This window comes from Somniosus microcephalus, chromosome 33 (assembly GCF_052327205.1).
Source record: "Somniosus microcephalus isolate GS21.2 chromosome 33, FLI_Smic_1.0, whole genome shotgun sequence".
Classification (NCBI taxonomy): domain Eukaryota; kingdom Metazoa; phylum Chordata; class Chondrichthyes; order Squaliformes; family Somniosidae; genus Somniosus; species Somniosus microcephalus.
Window position 1 is genome coordinate 9,286,102 of NC_141019.1, and position 26,054 is coordinate 9,312,155.

Here is a 26,054-nt window from a genome sequence, read left to right on the forward strand (position 1 = left end):
AAGGACACTAATAGTCACCTTTTAAAAGCTTTTAAATATTATTATTTTTAATTTACTAAGAAACTAACCACTGTACACCAATGTAACTAGCAAATGGTTCTGTAAAGTATTTTAAAGTCAATTTCAGTTATTTAAAATTGGGTTACTCACAGTTTAAAAAAATTACATTCTAAAACACTGCCTGATTGCACTGGTTCATGGCAGATTTTATGTTTGGCAATATGCAAATGAGTTTCAGCAGAAACCTGAGCAAAAAAAACACTTCTCAAAACTAGCACAATTTGCACCCGGATCGCCGATTGCACCCAAAACAGAAACTCTCCACACACTCTACTTCCAGTTACACAGAAATTCCTTCAAGTAACCAACTGCCTCTTTTGGAATTTCTATCCTTTACTGAACTAATTTTTTTTTATCTACTTGCTCTATTTCTATACTAATCACTCATCGGTCAATTTTTGGGAGGTCACCTTTCTTCACTATTGACAGTCTTTAGCTTTTATTTTCAATCCACATTTAAACTCGTCTAATTTATATTCTGAAGGACCTCTTGTAATCTCCATTTTGTACCTGCCATCAGTACTGTATCAGCATTCATCAGGTTGTCTGGTTTCCATTGATATTGAACCCAACTTGAAGTCCTCCAGTCTGCCGATTATAACCAAATCAGAATATATGAAACGCATCCTAATCTGGCTCCACTTCTGATCATTGTCCATTTTCTTAAGCCGTTACCAACTCTGACTCTGTGTTATTCCTAATAAGTCTCTTGTCTTTCCCATCAATTACAACTTTTTATTAATCTTTGGTGTTTCACTCTATATAACACTTTCTGATAAGTATAACTTTAGCAATCTAAAACTCCCAGAAGGGAGCTAGGTTTGAAGTGAGAGGGGATCCAAGATAGGGTTACAGCAATGTCCCACTGGGATCATGGGATACGATTAGCAATGTCCCACTGGGTCATGGGATGGGGTTAAAGCAATGTCCCATTGGGATCATGGGATAGCATTACAGCAATGTCCCATTGGGATCATGGGATAGGGTTACAGCAATGTCCCACTGGGATCATGGGATTGGGTTACAGCAATGTCCCACTGGGATTATGGGATAGGGTTACAGCAATGTCCCATTGGGATCATGGGATAGGGTTACAGCAATGTCCCACTGGGATCATGGGATAGGGTTACAGCAATGTCCCACTGGGATCATGGGATTGGGTTACAGCAATGTTCCACTGGGATTATGGGATAGGGTTACAGCAATGTCCCATTGGGATCATGGGATAGGGTTACAGCAATGTCCCACTGGGATCATGGGATAGGGTTACAGCAATGTCCCACTGGGATCATGGGATTGGGTTACAGCAATGTCCCACTGGGATCATGGGATTGGGTTACAGCAATGTCCCACTGGGATTATGGGATAGGGTTACAGCAATGTCCCACTGGGATCATGGGATAGGGTTACAGCAATGTCCCACTGGGATTATGGGATAGGCTTACAGCAATGTCCCACTGGGATCATGGGATTGGTTTACAGCAATGTCCCACTGGGATTATGGGATAGGCTTACAGCAATGTCCCACTGGGATCATGGGATTGGTTTACAGCAATGTCCCACTGGGGTTATGGGATTGGTTTACAGCAATGTCCCACTGGGGTTATGGGATACGATTACAGCAATATCCCACTGGGATCATGGGATATGTTTACACCAATGTCCCACTGGGATCATGGAATAGGGTAACAGCAATGTCCCACTGGGGTTATGGGATAGGGTTACAGCAATGTCCCACTGGGATCATGGGATATGGTTACACCAATGTCCCACTGGGATCATGGGATCATGGGATAGGGTTACAGCAATGTCCCACTGGGATCATGGGATCATGGGATAGGGTTACAGCAATGTCCCACTGGGATTATGGGATTGGTTTACACCAATTTCCCACTGGGATCATGGGATAGGGTTTCAACAATCTCCCACTGGGATCATGGGATAGGGTTCCAGCAAAGTCCCACTGGGATCATGGGATAGGGTTACAGCAATGTCCCACTGGGATCATGGGATCATGGAATAGGATTACAGCAATGACCGACTAGGATCATGGGATTGGTTAACAGCAATGTCCCACTGGGGTTATGGGATAGGGTTACAGCAATGTCCCACTGGGATCATGGGATACGATTACAGCAATATCCCACTGGGATCATGAGCTATGCTTACACCAATGTCCCACTGGGATCATGGGATAGATTTACACCAATGTCCCACTGGGATCATGGGATAGATTTACAACAATGTCCCACTGGGATCAAGGGATAGGGTTACAGCAATGTCCCACTGGGATCATGGGATAGGGTTACAGCAATGTCCCACTGACAAATTGGGATAGGGTTACACCAATGTCCCACTGGGATTATGGGAAAAGATTCCAGGAATGTCCCACTGGGATCATGGGATATGTTTACACCAATGTCCCACTGGCATCATGGGATAGGGTTACAGCAATGTCCCACTGGGATTATGGGATAGGGTTACAGCAATGTCCCACTGGGATCATGGGATACGATTACAGCAATGTCCCACTGGGATCATGGGATAGGATTCCAGTAATTGCCACTGGGATCATCGGATCATGGGATACAGTTCCAGCAATGTCCCACTGGGATTATGGGATAGGGTTACAGCAATGTCCCACTGGGATTATGGGATAGGGTTACAGCAATGTCCCACTGGGATCATGGGATACGATTACAGCAATGTCCCACTGGGATCATGGGATAGGGTAACAGCAATGTCCCACTGGGATCATGGGATAGGGTAACAGCAATGTCCCACTGGGGTTATGGGATAGGGTTACAGCAATGTCCCACTGGGATTATGGGATAGGGTTACAGCAATGTACCACTGACAAATTGGGATAGGGTTACACCAATGTCCCTTCCAGGAATGTCCCACTGGGATCATGGGATACGGTTACAGCAATGTCCCACTGGGATCATGGGATAGGGTTTCAGCAATGTCCCACTGGGATCATGGGATCCTGGGATAGGGTTACAGCAATGTCCCACTGGGATTATGGGATAGGGTTACAGCAATTTCCCACTGGGATTATGGGATAAGGTTCCAGGAATGTCCCTCTGGGATCATGGGATAGGGTTACAGCAATGTCCCACTGGGATCATGGGATAGGGTTAAAGCAATGTCCCACTGGGATCAGGGATACGATTACAGCAATCTCCCACTGGGATCATGGGATACGGTTACAGTAATGTCCCAGTGGGATCATGGGATAGGATTCCAGCAATGTCCGACTGGGATCATCATGGGATATGGTTACAGCAAAATCCCACTGGGATCATGGGATACGGCTACAGCAATTATCCACTGGGATTATGGGATAGGTTTACATCAATGTCCCACTGGGGTCATGGGATATGGTTACAGCAATCTCCCACTGGAATCATGAAATAGGGTTCCAGCAATGTCCCACTGGGATCATGGGATAGGGTTACACCAATGTCCCACTGGGATCATGGAGTAGTGTTACAGCAATGCCCCACTGGGATCATGGGATTATGGGATAGGGTTACAGCAATGTCCCACTGGGATCATGGGATTATGGGATAGGGTTACAGCAATGTCCCACTGGGATCATGGGATAGGTTTACACCAATGTCCCACTGGCATCATGGGATAGGGATCCAGGAATGTCCCACTGGGCTCATGGGATAGGGATCCAGGAATGTCCCACTGGGATCATGGGATAGGTTTACAGCAATGTCCCACTGGGATCATGGGCTCATGGAATAGGATTACAGCAATGTCCGACTGGGATCATGGGATTGGTTTACAGCAATGTCCCGCTGGGATTATGGGATAGGGTTACAGCAATGTCCCACTGGGATCATGGGATACGATTACAGCAATATCCCACTGGGATCATGGGCTATGCTTACACAATGTCCCACTGGGATCATGGGATAGTGTTACACCAATGTCCCACTGGGATCATGGGATAGTGTTACAGCAATGTCCCACTGGGATCATGGGATAGGGTTACAGCAATGTCCCACTGGGATCATGGGATAGGGTTACAGCAATGTCCCACTGGGTTTATGGGATAGGGTTACAGCAATGTCCCACTGACAAATTGGGATAGGGTTACACCAATGTTCCACAGGGATTATGGGATAAGATTCCAGGAATGTCCCAATGGGATCATGGGATACGGTTACAGCAATGTCCCACTGGGATCATGGGATAGGGTTCCAGCAATGTCCCACTGGGATCATGGGATCATGGAATAGGGTTACAGCAATGTCCCACTGGGATCATGGGATAGGGTTACAGCAATGTCCCACTGGATTCATGGGTTCATGGGATTGGTTTACATCAATGTCCCATTGGGATTGTGGGATAGGGTTACACCATTGTCCCACTGGCATCATGGGATAGGGTTACAGCAATGTCCCACTGGGATTATGGGATAGGGTTACAGCAATGTCCCACTGGGATCATGGGATACGATGACAGCAATATCCCACAGGGATCATGGGATATGCTTACACCAATGTCCCACTGGGATCATGGGATAGTGTTCCAGCAATGTCCCACTGGGATCATGGGATAGAGTTCCAGCAATGTCCCACTGGGATTATGGGATAGGGTTACAGCAATAACCCACTGGGATTATGGGATAGGGTTACATCAATGTCCCACTGGGATTATGGGATAAGATTCCAGGAATGTCCCACTGGGATCATCGGATACGGTTACAGCAATGTCCCACTGGGATCATGGGATATGGTTACAGCAATGTCCCACTGGGATCATGGGATCATGGGATAGGGTTAGAGCAATTTCCCACTGGGATCATGGGATAGGGTTCCAGCAATGTCCCACTGGGATCATGGGATCATGGAATAGGGTTACAGCAATGTCCCACTGGGATCATGGGATACGATTACAGCAATGTCCCACTGGGATCATGGAATAGGGTTACAGCAATGTCCCACTGGGATCATGGGATAGGATTCCAGTAATTGCCACTGGGATCATCGGATCATGGGATAGAGTTCCAGCAATGTACCACTAGGATCATGGGATAGCATTACAGCAATGTCCCACTGGGATCATGGGATAGGGTTTCAGCAATGTCCCACTGGGATCATGGGATCCTGGGATAGGGTTATAGCAATGTCCCACTGGGATCATGGGATAGGGTTCCAGCAATGTCCCACTGGGATCATGGGATCATGGAATAGGGTTACAGCAATGTCCCACTGGGATCATGGGATCATGGAATAGGGTTACAGCAATGTCCCACTGGGATCATGGGATACGATTACAGCAATGTCCCACTGGGATCATGGAATAGGGTTACAGCAATGTCCCACTGGGATCATGGGATAGGATTCCAGTAATTGCCACTGGGATCATCGGATCATGGGATAGAGTTCCAGCAATGTACCACTGGGATCATGGGATAGCATTACAGCAATGTCCCACTGGGATCATGGGATACGGTTACAGCAATGTCCCACTGGGATCATGGGATAGGGTTTCAGCAATGTCCCACTGGGATCATGGAATCCTGGGATAGGGTTATAGCAATGTCCCACTGGGATCATGGGATAGGGTTACAGCAATGTCCCACTGGGATCATGGGATAGGGTTCCAGCAATGTCCCACTGGGATCATGGGATCATGGAATAGGGTTACAGCAATGTCCCACTGGGATCATGGGATCATGGGATTGGTTTACAGCAATGCCCCACTGGGAATATGGGATAGGGTTACACCAATGTCCCACTGGGATCATGAGACAGGGTTACAGCAATGTCCCACTGACATCATGGGATAGGGTTACACCAATTTCCCACTGGGATTATGGGATAAGGTTCCAGGAATGTCCCTCTGGGATCATGGGATAGGGTTACAGCAATGTCCCACTGGGATCATGGGATAGGGTTAAAGCAATGTCCCACTGGGATCAGGGATACGATTACAGCAATCTCCCACTGGGATCATGGGATACGGTTACAGTAATGTCCCAGTGGGATCATGGGATAGGATTCCAGCAATGTCCGACTGGGATCATCATGGGATATGGTTACAGCAAAATCCCACTGGGATCATGGGATACGGCTACAGCAATTATCCACTGGGATTATGGGATAGGGTTACATCAATGTCCCACTGGGATCATGGGATATGGTTACAGCAATCTCCCACTGGAATCATGAAATAGGGTTCCAGCAATGTCCCACTGGGATCATGGAGTAGTGTTACAGCAATGTCCCACTGGGATCATGGGATTATGGGATAGGGTTACACCAATGTCCCACTGGGATCATGGAGTAGTGTTACAGCAATGCCCCACTGGGATCATGGGATTATGGGATAGGGTTACAGCAATGTCCCACTGGGATCATGGGATTATGGGATAGGGTTACAGCAATGTCCCACTGGGATCATGGGATAGGTTTACACCAATGTCCCACTGGCATCATGGGATAGGGATCCAGGAATGTCCCACTGGGCTCATGGGACAGGGATCCAGGAATGTCCCACTGGGATCATGGGATAGGTTTACAGCAATGTCCCACTGGGATCATGGGCTCATGGAATAGGATTACAGCAATGTCCGACTGGGATCATGGGATTGGTTTACAGCAATGTCCCACTGGGATTATGGGATAGGGTTACAGCAATGTCCCACTGGGATCATGGGATACGATTACTGCAATATCCCACTGGGATCATGGGCTATGCTTACACAATGTCCCACTGGGATCATGGGATCGTGTTACAGCAATGTCCCACTGGGATCATGGGATTGGGTTACAGCAGTGTCCCACTGGGATTATGGGATAGGGTTACAGCAATGTCCCACTGGGATCATGGGATAGGGTTACAACAATGTCCCACTGGATTCATGGGATCATGGGATTGGTTTACAGCAATGTCCCATTGGGATTGTGGGATAGGGTTACACCATTGTCCCACTGGCATCATGGGATGGGGTTACAGCAATGTCCCACTGGGATTATGGGATAGGCTTACAGCAATGTCCCCCTGGGGTTATGGGATACGATTACAGCAATATCCCACTGGGATCATGGGATATGTTTACACCAATGTCCCACTGGCATCATGGGATAGGGTTACAGCAATGTCCCACTGGGATTATGGGATAGGGTTACAGCAATGTCCCACTGGGATCATGGGATACGATGACAGCAATATCCCACAGGGATCATGGGATATGCTTACACCAATGTCCCACTGGGATCATGGGATAGTGTTACAGCAATGTCCCACTGGGATCATCGGATAGGGTTACAGCAATGTCCCACTGGGATCATGGGATAGGATTCCAGTAATTGTCACTGGGATCATCGGATCATGGGATAGAGTTCCAGCAATGTCCCACTGGGATCATCGGATACGATTACAGCAATGTCCCACTGGGATCATGGGATAGGATTCCTGTAATTGTCACTGGGATCATCGGATCATGGGATAGAGTTCCAGCAATGTCCCACTGGGATCATGGGATAGAGTTCCAGCAATGTCCCACTGGGATCATGGGATAGGGTTACAGCAATGTCCCACTGGGATCATGGGATAGGGTTACAGCAATAACCCACTGGGATTATGGGATAGGGTTACATCAATGTCCCACTGGGATTATGGGATAAGGTTCCAGGAATGTCCCACTGGGATCATCGGATACGGTTACAGCAATTTCCCACTGGGATCATGGGATAGGGTTTGAGCAATGTCCCACTGGGATCATGGGATAGGGTTTGAGCAATGTCCCACTGGGATCATGGGATCATGGGATAGGGTTAGAGCAATGTCCCACTGGGATCATGGGATAGGGTTCCAGCAATGTCCCACTGGGATCATGGGATCATGGAATAGGGTTACAGCCATGTCCCACTGGGATTATGGGATAGGGTTACAGCAATGTCCCACTGACATCATGGGTAGGGTTACACCAATGTCCCACTGGGATTATGGGATAAGGTTCCAGGAATTTCCCTCTGGGATCTAGGGATAGGATTACAGCAATGTCCCACTGGGATTATGGGATTGGTTTACAGCAATGTCCCACTGGGATTATGGGATAGGGTTACAGCAATGTCCCACTGGGATCATGGGACACGGTTACAGCAATGTCCCAGTGGGATCATGGGATACGATTACAGCAATAACCCACTGGGATCATGGGATAGGGTTACAGCAATGTCCCACTGGAATCATGGGATAGGGTTACAGCAATGTCCCACTGGATTATGGGATATGTTTACATCAATGTCCCACTGGGATCAGGGATACGGTTACAGCAATATCCCAATGGGATCATGGGATAGGGTTCCAGCAATGTCTCACTGGGATCATAGGAAATGGTTACAGCAATGTCCCACTGGGATCATGGGATAGCATTACAGCAATCTCCCACTGGGATCATGGGATACGGTTACAGCAATTTCCCAATGGGATCATGGGATAGATTTCCAGCAATGTCCCACTGGGATCAGGGATACGGTTACAGCAATCTCCCACTGGGATCATGGGATACGGTTACAGCAATTTCCCACTGGGATCATGGGATAGGTTTCCAGCAATGACCCACTGGGATAATCGGATCATGGAATAGGGTTACAGCAATGTCCCACTGGGATCAAGGATAGGGTTACACTAATGTCCCACTGGGATCATGGGATAGTGTTACAGCAATGTCCCTCTGGGATTATGGGATAGGGTTACAGCAATGTCCCACTGGGATCATGGGATATGGTTACAGCAATGTCCACTCGGATCATGGGATAGGGTTACAGCAATGTCCACTCGGATCATGGGATAGGGTTCCAGCAATGTCCCACTGGGATCGTGGGATCATAGGAATGGGTTACAGCAATATCCCACTGGCATCATGGGATAGGGTTACAGCAATCTCCCACTATAATTGTGGGACAGGGTTACAGCAATGTCCCACTGGGATTATGGGATAGGGTTACAGCAATGTTCCACTGGGATTATGGGATAGGGTTACAGCAATCTCCCACTATAATTGTGGGACAGGGTTACAGCAATTATCCACTGGGATTATGGGATAGTGTTACAGCAATGTCCCATTGGGATCATGGGTTAGGATTGCAGCTATGTCCCACTGGGATCATGGGATAGGGTTCCAGCAATCTCCCACTGGGATTATGGGATAGGATTACAGCAATGTCCCACTGGAATCATGGGATCGGATTACAGCAACCTCCCACTGAGATCATGGGATAGGGTTAAAGCAATATTCCACTGGGATCATGGGATACAGTTACAGCAATCTCCCACTGGGATTATGGGATAGGGTTACAGCAATGTCCCACTGGGATCATGGGATAGTGTTATAGCAATATCCCACTGGGATCATGGGATACAGTTACAGCAATCTCCCACTGAGATTATGGGATAGGGTTACAGCAATGTTCCCATGGGATCAGGGATATGATTACAGCAATCTCCCAGTGGGATCATGGGATAGTGTTATAGCAATATCCCACATGGCTCATGGGATAGTGTTACTCCAATGTCCCACTGGGATCATGGGATATTCTGCAGCTTCTCTGTTAGGATGCAACCTTCTTTACCTGCCTTTCCTTTGATGTCTTGTTTATATCACTCTGTTTTTTTCTAATACATCCTCAGTCTCATTATGTTCTTTACCCCTAAGACTTCCTTTGATGTTGTAACCAGAGCTGTTTCAAAGTTGTTCCACAATTTCTCTCTTTCTGTATCCCTTTCAGCCTCCTTAAATCAGTGACTCATTTCCACAACACTCTTCTTTGTATGTTGATCTTATTTAAGCCATCGTTGTTAATCTTTAACAAAGTTGTGTCTTTGCTGACAATCTTGAGCTTTATTCTTGTCACTGCAGTCGGCTGCACTCTGAGTTGCAGTCTGCCTCAGGAATGCTTTCATATTCATTATTCAGTTTATAAAGCTTTCCTATCACAGTGCAATATTTCCTTTTTCTCATAATTTTCTCTACTTCATCTTCAGGTTCTTTCCATGTGTGTAATCTTCCTCTGCATTTCTCTGTTGTCTGTTTGGTTCTATCATGTTCTCATATCTTACTTATTTCAGTTGAGTGTTCATGTCACGTGGTGTCCTCATGGCTTTTTATTATTTTCTGTACCAACTCCACCTTTACATAACTGTTCAATTACCACATCTTTATAAACTGTTATCAGTGCATACAATTGAATTGTTTTCATGTTGAATAATTTAACTTTCAGTTTCACCAAAATTATCCTGTCAGAAAAACCCTGATAATCTTTCACACTTTTGGTGGACACAGTGTTCAGGCTCTGTCCCCCTCCTCCTGCACCGCAGTCCCCTCCCCCGCCACCAACCTCCCCCCTCCTGCACCGCAGTCCCCTCCCCCGCCACCAACCTCCCCCCCCTCCTGCCCCCCACCCCCACCTCCCCCTCCACCAACCTCCCCCCCCTCCTGCCCCCCACCTCCCCCTCCACCAACCTCCCCCCTCCTGCCCCCCACCTCCCCCTCCCCCGCCACCAACCTCCCCCTCCTCCTGCACCGCAGTCCCCTCCCCCGCCACCAACCTCCCCCCTCCTGCACCGCAGTCCCCTCCCCCGCCACCAACCTCCCCCCCTCCTGCCCCCCACCCCCACCTCCCCCTCCACCAACCTCCCCCCCCTCCTGCCCCCCACCCCCACCTCCCCCAACCTCCCCCCCCTCCTGCCCCCCACCCCCACCTCCCCCTCCACCAACCTCCCCCCTCCTGCCCCCCACCTCCCCCTCCCCCGCCACCAACCTCCCCCTCCTCCTGCACCGCAGTCCCCTCCCCCGCCACCAACCTCCCCCACCTCCTGCCCCCCACCCCCACCTCCCCCTCCACCAACCTCCCCCCTCCTGCCCCCCACCTCCCCCTCCCCCGCCACCAACCTCCCCCCTCCTGCCCCCCACCTCCCCCTCCCCCTCCACCAACCTCCCCCCTCCTGCCCCCCACCTCCCCCTCCCCCTCCACCAACCTCCCCCCACTCCTGCCCCCCACCCCCACCTCCCCCTCCACCAACCTCCCCCCTCCTGCCCCCCACCTCCACCTCCCCCTCCACCAACCTCCCCCCTCCTGCCCCCCACCTCCCCCTCCCCCTCCACCAACCTCCCCCCTCCTGCCCCCCACCTCCCCCTCCCCCTCCACCAACCTCCCCCCTCCTGCCCCCCACCTCCCCCTCCCCCTCCACCAACCTCCCCCCTCCTGCCCCCCACCTCCCCCTCCCCCGCCACCAACCTCCCCCCGTCCTGCCCACCAACCTCCCCCCTCCTGCCCCCCACTTCCCCCTCCCCCGCCACCAACCTCCCCCCTCCTGCCCCCCACCTCCCCCTCCCCGCCACCAACCTCCCCCCGTCCTGCCCCCCACCTCCCCCTCCCCCACCACCAACCTCCCCCCTCCTGCCCCCCACCTCCCCCTCCCCCGCCACCAACCTCCCCCCGTCCTGCCCCCCACCTCCCCCTCCCCCGCCACCAACCTCCCCCCGTCCTGCCCCCCACCTCCCCCTCCCCCGCCACCAACCTCCCCCCGTCCTGCCCCCACCTCCCCCTCCCCCTCCACCAACCTCCCCCCTCCTGCCCCCCACCTCCCCCTCCCCCTCCACCAACCTCCCCCCTCCTGCCCCCCACCTCCCCCTCCCCCGCCACCAACCTCCCCCCGTCCTGCCCACCAACCTCCCCCCTCCTGCCCCCCACTTCCCCCTCCCCCGCCACCAACCTCCCCCCTCCTGCCCCCCACCTCCCCCTCCCCCGCCACCAACCTCCCCCCGTCCTGCCCCCCACCTCCCCCTCCCCCACCACCAACCTCCCCCCTCCTGCCCCCCACCTCCCCCTCCCCCGCCACCAACCTCCCCCCGTCCTGCCCCCCACCTCCCCCTCCCCCGCCACCAACCTCCCCCCGTCCTGCCCCCACCTCCCCCTCCCCCGCCACCAACCTCCCCCCCTCCTGCCCACCAACCTCCCCCCTCCTGCCCCCCACTTCCCCCTCCCCCGCCACCAACCTCCCCCCTCCTGCCCACCAACCTCCCCCCTCCTGCCCCCCACTTCCCCCTCCCCCGCCACCAACCTCCCCCCTCCTGCCCCCCACCTCCCCCTCCCCCGCCACCAACCTCCCCCCGTCCTGCCCCCCACCTCCCCCTCCCCCACCACCAACCTCCCCCCCTCCTGCCCACCAACCTCCCACTCCCCCACCACCAACCTCCCCCCCTCCTGCCCGCTAACCTCCCCCGCCCCCGCCACCAACCTCCCCCCCTCCTGCCCCCCACCTCCCCCCCTCCTGCCCCCCACCTCCCCCCCTCCTGCCCCCCAGACACGCACTCCACGGCCGGAATTTTCCCCGAAAAAAACGGCTGGATTTTGAGCTTGCGGGGCAGTTAAATTGTTAAAAATGGGATTCCCAAGATGATTCCGCCTCCAACCCGCCCACTTCCGGTTTTGACGGAGGCGGGACGGGGCGGGATGGGGGACGGGCAGCCAACCCGCTCCCAGGGGCGGTACTTTTTTAAATATTGTAATGAGGCTGGTAGCCTCTGTTTTCCCCTCCCTTTTGTTTTTAACTGCCTGTGGACAGGTTTCACACAATTTGTGAAATCCGGCAGTTAAGCCGAGGCGGGGACTGCTGGATCCAGGAGGTAAGTGGCGTTATACCTACCTCCCTGGATCCAGGGTCCCGGCCTAACCCACCCCCCGCAATCGGAGACCCTCCACACCCTGGCCTCCGATTGTCTCCCCAGGCCTCCGATTCCCACCATGAGGCCTTTCCACCACCCCACTGATGATGTTGAGGCCGGTCACAATCCTCCGGTGGCCGGCTCCAATCCCCGACCCCACCCCCCACTCCCCCACGATCCCCGATCATGTCGACCCCGCAATCCACCCCCTCACGATCCCCGATCATGTCGACTCTGCGATTCCTTCCCCTCACGGTCCCCGACCATGTCGACCCCGCAATCCACCCCCTCACGATCCCCGATCATGTCGACTCTGCGATTCCTTCCCCTCACGGTCCCCGACCATGTCGACCCCGCAATCCCTCCCCTTCACGATCCCCGACCATGTCGACCCCGCAATCCCTCCCCTTCACGATCCCCGACCATGTCGACCCCGCAATCCCTCCCCTTCACGATCCCCGACCATGTCGACCCCGCAATCCCTCCCCTTCACGATCCCCGACCATGTCGACCCCGCAATCCCTCCCCCTCACGATCCCCGACCATGTCGACACCTCAGTCCCTCCCCCGGATCGACCCCTCGCATCTGAGGCCTACCCACCCGCAGCCAGCCAGCCTTTCAATCTGGTTGGCTGCGGGTGGGAATCCGAGGCCTCGCATTCGAATCAGGCCCTGCTGCTAAAGTCGGCAGGGTCTGCGGGAAACCTGACCTCCCAGGTTTCCCCCCCACCTCAGTGCACCACCGCCCCACCTGGCCCCCAAACCACCTCCCTTGAGAAAATGCCGGCCCTCTGTGTTTTCCTATTTCCAGTAGTTTAGCTGGTGCCTTTCATTTGTGATTCTCTTCCTGGCATTCTTCCATTGTACTTTATTAAGACTAAAATAGATCTCTTTATCCTTTCCATTTCTCTCTCATATTCCACATTACCCTTCCAGTACAATCTTCTTGCATCCCATGTTCAAATTTTTTTGCATTTTCACAGGTTTTCAGAGACATTAATCTCTTAAACATGATGTAGGTCATCCAAATCTCTCAATGGGATACCCATTGAGTGAGCTGATTTATCCACATCATATTCAAACTTTCTACTTCCCATGTTAGAAACTGCTCGTTCGCTTTCCCCCTAGCCCATTATCAGGATTATTCATTTGTGGCCTTGACATCATGAGTGCTCTGGTTTATGAATGGCAAATATGCACTGGGATTCCTTCAAATCCTTTGGTGATGACCAGCCACAAGCTAGATTGCAGCAAAATTCTATTTTGTTTGTGCAACAGACTTTGCCAGCTCTACTGTGCTGCAAGGTAGTAGTCCCTCTTAACCAGGAGCAATTGTTGAAGTCGGCTAAACCAAGTGAAATAGTTAGAACCATAACTACCTATACGCACCCCCTTCCATACACATTTATCTATAATTACCTATACACCCCCTCCATATATACCCATTCATAATTACCTATACCCACATCCCCTCCATATATACCATTCATAATTACCTATACCCACATCCCCTCCATATATACCATTCATAATTACCTATACCCACATCCCCTCCATATATACCCATTCATAATTACCTATACCCACATCCCCTCCATATATACCCATTCATAATTACCTGTACCCACATTCCCTCCATATATACCCATTCATAATTACCTATACCCACATCCCCTCCATATATACCCATTCATAATTACCTGTACCCACATTCCCTCCATATATACCCATTCATACTTACCTATGCCAATACACCCCATCCATAACTACTTTTAGCCACGTACCCCTCGATACATAACCATCCATAACTCCCTGTACACACATACATCACCATACAAATACATCCATAACTACATCTACCCACATCCTCTCTACACATATGCCCCCCTTAATTACCCTTACCTGCATAACTCTCCATACACATACCAATCCATAATATACCATACCACATACCTATTCATACATCTACATACCATTTATAAATAGCCCTAGATACCATACCTACATATATATTTTAAAATAATTTCCCCTGTACCCATACATAACTAACCCCAGATCTGTGTATTACTAGCATCATAGCTTAACTAGCCCCATGCTCAAAAGTAACTTACCGTATCTGTACATCCCACATACCCATACAAAATTACAACATACCTGTACATAATGAGCCATGTTTTCATAATTATGGGTACATACCATCTCTAATTGGTTCTATGTTTCATTTACAGGGCCCCATGGGACCCAGAGGACCCCCAGGACCCACAGGCGCTCCCGTAAGTATTGATTATCTGGCCCTCTTTCTTTCGTGATTAATATTAGATTACTAACTTAATGAACATAACACAGAACTAGTTGAAGAGAATTACATTTAAGAAATGAGCGTCCTGTCGATAGAGCCATTTTAGTTCTCCTTAGATTTGTCACTAATGGTTTTGTTCTGTTGACAGGGTCCTCAAGGTTTCCAAGGGTCTCCTGGAGAACCCGGTGAATCTGGTGCTGCTGTAAGTATCCCGGAGAGCATGAGTAAATCCGTTTCTTTCCCGACTCCGAGAATGAATATGAGAATCTCAGCTCCAGATTACACAGAAGGGAAAATAACTCAGCATAGTCTTTACTGTGGGATAAATTTGAAGATTTAAGTGCTGTAATGTTTAAAGACCTGTTTTCAAAGAAAAACGACAATTCAGTTTCTTCTAAGAGCTCAGAAACTTTATCCAGTGAGTAGCTGAGCCATACAGACCAGGAAGGGCCCAGCTTCGATCCGAGTCTGTGCTCAGCCAGGGGGCGGGGTGGGGGGGACGGGATGGGGGGGCGGTGGTGCACGGTGGAGTGGGGACAGCAGTTGGGGACCTACAATTGACAGCGTGTGAATGTGTACAATGGCAAACTTATATTTGTTAAACCTTTCTTTGTCTGTTGACTGAGTTTGGATGTCATCACTGACATGGCAGTTTGACAGCTTCCATTTGGGAAGGGGAGGGGAAAGGGGCTGTCACTTCCGGGTTCTAGGCTAAATGGATCTTTGTGATTCTCTGTTGTAAATGACTGTTTCTTTGTTGCAGGGTCCTATGGGTCCCCGTGGTCCTCCCGGACCTGCTGGTAAACCTGGTGATGATGTAAGTCCTCTTCAGACATTTAACAGCTTAATTTTTCATTTGATTTAGACAGTATTGTGTGGTAACACAGGGAGGATTAACCGAGCAATTCATTTATCCCACAGGGTGAGGCTGGCAAACCCGGAAAATCAGGTGAACGTGGACCTCCAGGACCACAGGTACAGCAACGTCCTGATTGAAGTAACACAAATACCTGTATTAAACATTTCTAGCTGAACAGACAGGCATTATATTAGCTTGTTTGCCTGTGTGATCTGTATTTTGTTCTCAAACTCGAAGACAAGGAACAAGTATCCAGAATGTTAAAAAAACGAGAAAGATAGAAATCGTAAATGATACACAAGAAATAGAAATAAATTCCATCGAGCTAGGGCTAATCCAATCCTGTAGGTTAGAAATGCTTAAGTAACTTTAGTTATCTACCGGGAGCACTTCAAATTCCACTAATTCCACTGTATGCACAGTCCCCGTAAATGCAAAGAATGAGCCTCCAATACCCCTCCTCCATAATCTATACAAACATTTCTATCCCATTCATGGTCTCCAATGTATGTTCTTCCATTCCAGTTATAATTCTATTCCACATTTTGAAACCTTACATGGAAGTCCTGTCAACAACTACAAGCTAAGACCTGCCAATACTTACAAACCAGTGGATTGAAACATATAAGATCCTGAGGGGTCTGGACAGGGTGGATGTGGAGAGGATGTTTCCTCTTGTGGGAGAATCTAGAACTAGGGGTCACTGTTTAAAAATAAGGGGTCGCCCATTTAAGACAGAGATAAGGAGACATGTTTTTCTCACAGAGGGTCGTGAGTTTTTGGAACTCTCTTCCTCAGAGGGTGGTGGAAGCAGAGTCTTTGAATATTTTTAAGGCAGAGGTAGATAGATTCTTGGTAAGCAAGGGGGTGAAAGGTTATCGGGGGTAGGCGGGAATGTGGGGTAATCGGATCAGCCATGATCTTATTGAATGGCGGAGCAGGCTCGAGGGGCCGAGTGGCCTACTCCTGCTCCTAATTCGTATGTTCGTATGTTCGATTAATACAGACCAGTACTACAGCATTCACATGAATAGCCTGTCAGTAGCTCCAGAACAGTTTTTACATGAAGGCATGTAACTACAAGCCAGTACATGTTGTATTACATTTAGGGCCTAACAGTCAATACAGACCAGAGCCTTTTGGTAACTATCACCCAGTATATGTTAGCATGTAGCATTATGCTGAGGGTCTAATAGTTACTACAGGGCAGTATTACAGTATTTACATGAAGGACATGTAACTACAAGCCAGTAGATGTAATATGACAGTTAGGGCCTACCCAATGACTACAGGCCAGATCTTTTCAGAAACAAGAAGCCTATGTTATTATATATTAATAACAAGTGCCTGAAATTAAGTGTTGGGAATATTTTGCTACAAAAAGTAATCAATTATTTTATGGCATAAACACAGATTATTTTCTTTCTCATTAAACAAATTAAAAACCTCGATGTTGGTCCTGTGCAGAAGAGAAGGGAACATTCAGTGCCTCTGTAAAATAGAATGATTAACAAAATAATTGACTTTAATTTTGCTGAACCTCCTTTTCTCCTTTAATTTCTCAGGGTGCTCGTGGTTTCCCAGGAACCCCAGGTCTTCCAGGTGTCAAAGGTCACAGGGTCAGTACCTCACACCAGTTTGGAGATACGAGAATAAAATGTGAAACGTTAATCTTTTATAAAAAAAAATTCAATAATAAATTAAATAGTAAAAAGTCATGCTTCAAAGCCACATATTTTTCTGCCTTTATTTAATTAAATATAGGTGATTTTTAACCCTTATGTATTGTTTTGTTTTTACCCCACAGGGTTATTCAGGTCTTGATGGTGCTAAGGGTGAAACTGGTGCTGTAGGTGTAAAGGTACAGAAGATACATCAGTATTTCATTAACGTGTAACTGTGCAGTCAAATTCAGGACTTTTGAACCTTCCATCTTCTAGAACTCCTCTCTGACTCCGGGATAGGCCTGTACAGAAATGTACTAGTTTGGGACAAGACTGTGTAGAAATATTTGAGTCTGGGCCAGACTTGTGTAGAGATTTTACAGTCTACTCTATGTGTAAATAAAATTTCAGTCTGGGATAAGACTATGCCGAAATGGCCCAATCTGGAATAAGCCTGTGATGCAGTGTTTTAGTCTGGGATCGGCCTGTGCTGAAATGTCCCAATGTGGGATATGCCTATATTGAAACATGTCAGTCTATTCTGATCTAGTCCCTATTCAAGGCACTGCCTGAAATTGACACTGGTATGTGGCCTGGATTTTCCTCTAGGAATCTGCTTGTTTTCCAGTGATCCCAGAGGAGTGCATGGAGGAAAATAGGACAGTGAGGCCTACTGCTGAATTCCCACCCCTAGGGCTACCTCGCTCCCCCCTCCCCACACCAATGGACGTGGGATGACAGTGAGGAGGCGGGGCTTGGGACCTTGGAAGGTTTCCCTTCCCTCCAGCTTTAGTGCCACTGACCCACAGCAAGACCGATACTAAGGAGGTGGTAAAGGAGCTGTTGCAGGAGGAGGCAAGAGTACTCTCTAGTAGGAGGGAGACGGCCTATATTTGGTCACCTCCCTCACTTCTAGCCCCCAATGTCTGGTTAGGTATCAGAAGAGCTCATTCAGAGTGAAATTTGCTGTACCATTACAGGCCTCCTGGTCCATTTAACAGCGGACCCACCATTCCCAGTTTTGTAGCAAGTGAGCTGTGCAGCATCACAACATTGCCCTCCTCTGCAGAGGTAGACTTCCTAAAGGAATAAAGTCATTTTAACAGTTGCGAGTGCTTCAGAATTGTGAGCTGATGGCAGCGTGCAACATGAGGCTCTGTCCTTTCATAAATCTCACCTGCTTAACCTGTAGCCCCGAGCCAAAGTTAAGGATCATTGTTTAAATTCAGCATGTGTTGGAATGTGCAAAATGGAAAATATATTCGCTCTCCGATGTATAAATTAAAAAAGCAGCTGAACAGGCACTGGGCTGAGGAATCTCCACTCCTGAAGCTAATTATTCTGAGATAAACTATAAAACACTTGTGATGAGGTTTTGAAAGTTGTTGGAGGCAGATAGTGAGGGGTGGATGCGTGTCCCGGGTGCCATAGGGGAGGGGTTTCGGAGCAAGGTGGGAGAGGATGGAACTTGGACCAGTCCCATCTTTAGTAGTTGTATCAGGAGAGGGGGGTGGGGTGACTGGGAGGGTTTGTTTATCATTGAAATTGAAGTTGGGATGGTCAGAAATCACAAAGCAAGCAGCTGACAATTGTATGCTTAAGGTCAGAAGTCTACTCCTGTAATGGAGGGATTGTGGCGTACCGATCACAGAACGGACACAATCCGCTTTTCGGTCCGTAGACTATAAATCAGGCGTCATGCCTTTAAGAAGGATCACACCTTTAAGAAACTCGATCTGCAACATAGTTGCATAGGGGCAGTCTAAGCTGTGGACTGATGAAAGACAGTCGGACTTGGTGTAGTCTCTGACGCCATTTTTTGTGTTCAACATGTGGTCTCAACAATTAAACCTTTTCTGTTGAACCTCTCCGAGTTCAGTATATTTTGTTAGGAGTACGTAGACTCCTACAGGATAATCATTCATGAATGTTGCTGAATTTTCTGTTTTTTAGCTGAACTCTGCCCACTGCCCATTCTCTAAATGGTTACCTCTCTGCTTTCTCCATACAGGGTGAAGCTGGTGCTGCAGGAGAGAACGGAGCTCCTGGTCCCATGGTGAGTCTGAATTTCCCACTTAACTCCAGGAATTTTTTAAATATAAAACCACAAGAAGATAACTATAATTTTTTTTAACATTTTGCATAATTTAATTGTGATGATTCTAAATGCTAATTTACATTATCTTGTTGAAACATTTTATAAATTACATCAAAATTAAACCTGCATCAGTTGTGATGACCAGCAGGAAGTTTTAGCTGTAACACTCAAAGGGGCTGCTCTCTCTTTGCAGGGTCCACGTGGTCTGCCTGGTGAGAGGGGTCGTCCTGGACCTCCTGGTACAGCTGTAAGTAAAACACCAACCTTCAAACTGTATTAATATAAATGCCAAGCACTGACGTCTAACTTACACAGCAAGCTCACAGCAGACATCACCCAATACATGCCATCCATTTCACATTCATGCAGAATCACAGATTTAAATCAGTTTAGAAACATTGGCAGATGCCTTGAAACCAGAGCAGATGCAGTTTAAATTGGTTGGGGAAAGGGTAGGGGACTGTGACTAAGGGAAGAGTTCTTGCAGAGAACTGGCACATGGGGCCGAATGGGGAAAGGACAGTCGAATGGGACTAATTGGAGAGCTCTTTCAGAGAGCCAGTATAGGCACGATGGGCCAAATGGCCTCCTTCTGTTCTGTAAAATTCTGTGATTGCAATTTAACATAGAAAACAATAGAATATATCCGTTCTGCCATTGCTGATACAAATTATTGCTGCATCTATTTCACACTTACACAGTCAAATCTTATGCACTTTACAGCTACTTTGGTCTTTAAAATAATTAACCAATGCTATTTTGCATTAACGCTGCTCTGTGGCGCTGACCCTGCCTCTTTGTTTCACAGGGAGCCCGTGGTAACGATGGTCTGCCTGGTCCAGCCGGTCCTCCTGTAAGTATCTCAGGTTAAAGATATGTTTTACACACATATCTAGGGGTGGAGCGCCTCCTGTCAATATTTTAATCCAAAAAAGTACAAATCCTGTTATGTACTCACTCTGACCTTTTAACTAAAATTATTATCTGGAGCATTTCACCATCTTTGTTTATTTTGTAAAGACAAAATGTAGCACTGTTAAAATCAAATTATTCAGTTAATTGTAAAGCTCTGCTCATTGCAGTATAATATGCAGATATTTATTAAAGCTTTATTCAGCTCAGACAATAAGGTACTGTAGTTCAGAAACTCATAGGTTAAAACAAAGATTTTTAAAGTGAGTTTTCCCCCCAGTTCCTTTATCTATAATCCACTGGCACTCAGTAGCCTTTTGGGTTGTTAAAGATAAAAATAAATCTTTTTGTATTGTTTCTTAACACTGGCTAATTCTTTTCAGATGTTGACTAATTCTTTGTCATCTGTTTTCCCCTCAGGGTCCAGTAGGTCCTGCTGGTGCTCCCGGTTTCCCAGGTGCTCCAGGTTCGAAGGTGAGTGGAGGCTGCAGGAGATAATCACTGAACCTATCCAGTACTGCTGAATAAGCAGCAGTACTGATGACATTCCTCTCTGAGGGCTGGTCTGAATATGAAGAGATGTAGAGGCCCCTTCATTCCCCTCACCCACCCTCTCCTTCACAGTCCAGAACAGAGAAAGAAAGAGAGAGAGTATGACTTGGCAGGATAAGCAGCAGAGCAGGAATTCCAGCTTCCGAGAGCTACAAGCTGATTAAATAAAGCAAGCCTTTGAGCTGGGAGGTCACGGAGAGCTATACACAGAGAATTTGAGGCCACAGGCAACATTCTTTCACCAGTCTATGCCGTTTAAGAGGGGCACAGAGCTGGAGATACACGCTGACAACTGAGATTTAGTCACATCCACCTGCAGGATAGGCATTTGGGATACTTGACTGGACCTGGTTCATAGTTTAAACCCCCATGTAGGTCGAAATACATACTCTAAAAGACTTTCAAAATGCTATTACTCTGAAAGATTGATCAAACAGTTAAACCTGAAAAAAGATGGTTAATTATTCCATCAGATAACTTGCCCATTATCTTTTAACCTGGCCCAGACAGTGAGTGATCGAGACTAGAAAGCCCTAAACACACAATATTATCAAACAAATGTCCATTTCCAAACACGGTTTGTATTTTGTTTAACATAAGCAAAATCCTTGTCCTTGTCATTTTTTTCTGTCTTGTCTCTTTAAGTAACAAAACATCTTCAGATGTGTCAAACTAAAACAGCAGTTATTTAAAATACCATTTAATCTATAGAAATGTGCAGTCCTCACAAAACTATTTACTTAAAATAAAATCACCAGCGTTCTGTGAGCGAGACTTGTATAAAACTCCTGTGTCAGAAAAATGTTGGCTCTGATGTTTGAGGCACGAGTCAGAGCGAGGTGGTACATTGTTAATGAACGAGCGAGTTTATTTGTTTTGGCGTCTAATTTTATTTTGATCTGAGGAAGAATAAAAAGTGTGTTGATTTTGGCTTAAAGCTAGTGTCTCCTTCAGAGAGAGATCTGTTTTTAATGGTGTCACAGAGTTCAGCTAGTGTTATGGCTAGCTGGACAGCCTGAAACCAAGGCTGGAAAATGGAAGCAAATCATAGCTACCCCAAACAGCAGGAGATTTAAATAGGCAAAGAGAACCTGATCCCACGCCATTCCCCTCCCACCAACTGCCCCTCCCCCCATCCTGGCACACAGTAAAGTTAAAAAGCTGTCTAAACACTTTGTCAGACGTCTCTGTGAAATGCGCTTCGTGCTGCCGGGACTAATAAGAGTTTATGTGTCTGGGAAAGTTATTAAAGTCAGGTATAGGACAAGAGACAAAAACAGGCGATTAAGGGGCTAGTGAAGAAGAGAGAAAGTGAGGAATGAAAACCATGGATGAAAGCAGAGCAGGAACGAGAAGTTTTATTGCATAAAATGAACCTGGATTTAAACCTTTAAGTCGCATTGTTTCAACACAAATATTGTTTCCATGATCTCGTTTCAATTCTCGTGTCAGAATAAAATTGTCCGTTTTAGCGCAGAGCTCGCACTCAGATATCGCTCTCCTGCGATCCAAAACTACAAATGTAACATCGCCTACAAGTTAAGCACATCAGTGCTATTTGCATTCAGCATCCACAGAACAATTAGGTTCAGGGTGTGCGACTGCTTGGAGAGATTCTTCTCTCTTAATAGGCCACATCCCTTGTCATCAAAACTGACCGGAGGTGTCCATTAAACGATTCACCATATTTCGATTGCTGGCCAACATTCCTCCCTCAAGTAATGGCAACGATAAAAGAAATTTACCTGGTCATTCATCTCATTGTTGTTTTTGTCGGACATTGCTGGCACAGAATGGCTGTTGCATTGATCCACATGACAGTACCTACACTTCAAAGGTGATTCATCATGCAAAGCACTTTTGATGACATGATAAGCTGCTATATAAATGCAAGCACATTCTTTTTATTTTGTTCTTTGGAATCTGGGTGACACGTATTTATTGCCTATCCCTAGTTGCTCTGAGGACATTAAGAGTCAACCACATAGTGGGCACCTGGAGTCATGTGTAGGCCAGTCTGGGTGGAGGTGGCAGGTTCCCTTCCCCTGAAGAACATTAGTGAACCAGTTGGATTTTTATAACAATCTAGCAGCTTGCATGGTCATTTTTTCTGGTGCCAGCCCACAGTTACCAAAATGTTTTAAATTTTTCTTTCACAACTTGCCATGGTGGGATTTATACCTGTGACCTCTGGGTTACTAGTCCAGTACCATAACCCTCATAGCTTTCTATAATACTGGTTTGTATAAATTTGGGAAAACTCTGATTCATCTTTTGCCCATGGCCCAGAGGTAATCTAGTACACCTTACTCCCAACACATCTTGCCATAAGCCTTGATCAAAATGCAAAATTAAGTTGAAAAGCTCCTTTTTATATGAAACTAAATCACAGTAAACATTCCTGAAATGCAACACAGTTTAAGAAGAGGGTTTGCCCAATAAATCAGGCTGAATCTGAGCATTATTCTTAATTTAAATTCAGCGTCCTCATGTTGCTCAAGGGAGCAGATTTGATCCAAGGAAATATTTTGTTAAGTGACTCCCAGCATATTTGGTTTGTTCCTGATTACATATGACTAAGAGTTCCGGAAATGTCTCGAACTGCTGCTTTATTCAGACTTGATGCAGGCGTTTGTGTTTTTCTCTAACTAAAGCTTGACAGATGTATCTCTACTGTGTAAGGTGCTAGCCAGACACCCATCTGGAGCACTGTGTGCAGTTCTGACCACATAATCACACAAAGGACATTATTACCCTTGACAGGGTGCAGAGGCCATCAACAAAGATGATTTGGGGTATCAGGGATTTAAGTTATGATGAAAGGTTAAGGAAGTTGGGATTATTTTCTTTAGAAAAGAGGAGACATTGAGGTGACCTAATTAAAGTTGTCAAGATTATGAAAACAAATTGACAAAATTGGACCATGCAATTTATTCACATCCCAACGTTCTATGTTCTATGCCAGCAGGGTCCAAGTTAGGAATACGACAGAACTTTCATTCAAAGAGTAATGGAATTGTTGAAAAAGTTATCAGGGACGGACATTGAAGCGGACAGTATCAATGGGTTCAGTAGACAACTAGATTAGTTTCTAAACAGAGGAGGACTTGAGGGATAGGGTGAGAAAGTGGGTAGATGGAATTGACTTATGAAAAAATGGACCCTTATTAGGCTTAATAGTCCTTTCCTGTTCCTTAAAATCATTCTTAAATGCATCCCCAATTGCCCAATATTATGTTCTCCCCCTATGTATTCATTTTATTGGATTGCTATGTAAACTCTGTGAAGCCATTGCTCGCCTTGGTTAAAAGGTCATTAAATTCTTGGAACTGCACCTTTATTAGTATTTTCTTTAAATGCTTATAGAGAGAATTCTATGGTCAGAAACTTTTATTAACTTTCATCTGAACCTTTACCCAAATCACTGGATATACCCCATAGTAATGCCATTGGGTGCAACCATACCCAAATTGATGCATATACCCCATACCAATACCACTGGGAACAGCCATACACAAATCACTGGGCACGCTGCATACCAATACAACTGGGCATAACTATACGCAAATCATTAAAGGTACCCCATACCAATACAACTGGGCATAACTATACCCAAATCATTAAAGGTACCCCATACCAATACAACTGGGCATAACTATACCCAAATCATTAGAGGTACCCCATACCAATACAACTGGGCATAACTATACCCAAATCCATAAAGGTACTCCATACCAATACAACTGGGCATAATGATACCCAAATCATTAGAGGTACCCCATACCAATACAACTGGGCATAACTGTACCCAAATCACTAGAGGTACCCCGTACGAATACAACTGGGCACAGCCATACCCAAATTACTGGAGGTACCCCATACCCCAAAACCACTGGACACAGCCATACCCAAATCACTGGGCATACTGCATACCACTGCAACTGGGCATAACCATACCCAAATCACTGGAGGTACCCCATACCAATACAACTTGGCATAGCCATACCCAAATCATTGGACATACCTCATACCAATAACACAGGGCATAACAATGCCCAAATCACTGGACATGTCCCATACTAACATCACTGGGCATTGCAATACCCATATTAATGGTCAATACCCAGTTCCCATATCACAGGTCATGCTCCATAGCCATAGCCCCTGGTCAGACCCATACCGATATCACTGGGCATGGGTCATAAACATATCATTAGACAAGGCCCTTAGTCATCCTAATATGCCATACAAGCATGACTTGTACCCTACCACTGGTTGTGCCCCATATCCATTTCACTGGGAATGTCCTTTACCCATGCCACTGGTCATGTCCTCACCCTTAAAACCGGGCATGGCTTATAGCCATACAAATGGTCATGACCCTTATGCATATCAATGAGCATGGCCCATACCATGGCTTGTAACCATGCCACTGGTCATGCCCATACCCTTATCACTGGGCATGGCTCATACCTATACCATTGGGCATGTACTTTGTCCATACCACTGGCTGTGCCTCTTACCCATGTCACTAAGCATGCTCTATGGCATAATTTATTATGAGATTAGTCTTACCCATGTCTAATGGCATTCCGCATCTTGGGAATGGCCTCTTACCCATATCACTAAGCATGTTGTATGGTATATTGGGATGGGAAATCAAGGGGTTAGCAAGAGGAGGGCCAAAAATTCATTCGTAAGGGTGTTATAAATTAATGTGATTTAATATATAATATTTCTATGGCTCTGAATGTGGGCCATTAAACTTTAACAGGTGGTGTTGTCCTTCACTGGGTACAGAAATTTGCACCTTACCCATAACCCAAGGCTTTCCCTTTTTCATAAGCATTGTAGAAACAAACATGCTTTCTTTTCAACAGCAGCTTTCATGTAGGGAAGCAGAGTTCAACAAT

At 47.3% G+C, this 26,054-nt stretch overlaps 1 protein-coding gene across 1 annotated transcript in view; it reads left to right on the plus strand.

Annotated features, from left to right (window-relative positions):
• Positions 1 to 26,054, plus strand: part of col2a1a (collagen, type II, alpha 1a) — a 150,309-nt gene that overhangs the window by 40,202 nt on the left and 84,053 nt on the right. Inside the window, exons 9-18 of the mRNA XM_085972645.1 lie at positions 14,986 to 15,030; positions 15,205 to 15,258; positions 15,820 to 15,873; positions 15,978 to 16,031; positions 17,481 to 17,534; positions 17,723 to 17,776; positions 19,591 to 19,635; positions 19,871 to 19,924; positions 20,486 to 20,530; positions 21,010 to 21,063. Coding sequence (XP_085828771.1) covers positions 14,986 to 15,030; positions 15,205 to 15,258; positions 15,820 to 15,873; positions 15,978 to 16,031; positions 17,481 to 17,534; positions 17,723 to 17,776; positions 19,591 to 19,635; positions 19,871 to 19,924; positions 20,486 to 20,530; positions 21,010 to 21,063 — 513 coding nt within the window. The remainder of the gene's footprint in view (positions 1 to 14,985; positions 15,031 to 15,204; positions 15,259 to 15,819; positions 15,874 to 15,977; positions 16,032 to 17,480; positions 17,535 to 17,722; positions 17,777 to 19,590; positions 19,636 to 19,870; positions 19,925 to 20,485; positions 20,531 to 21,009; positions 21,064 to 26,054) is intronic.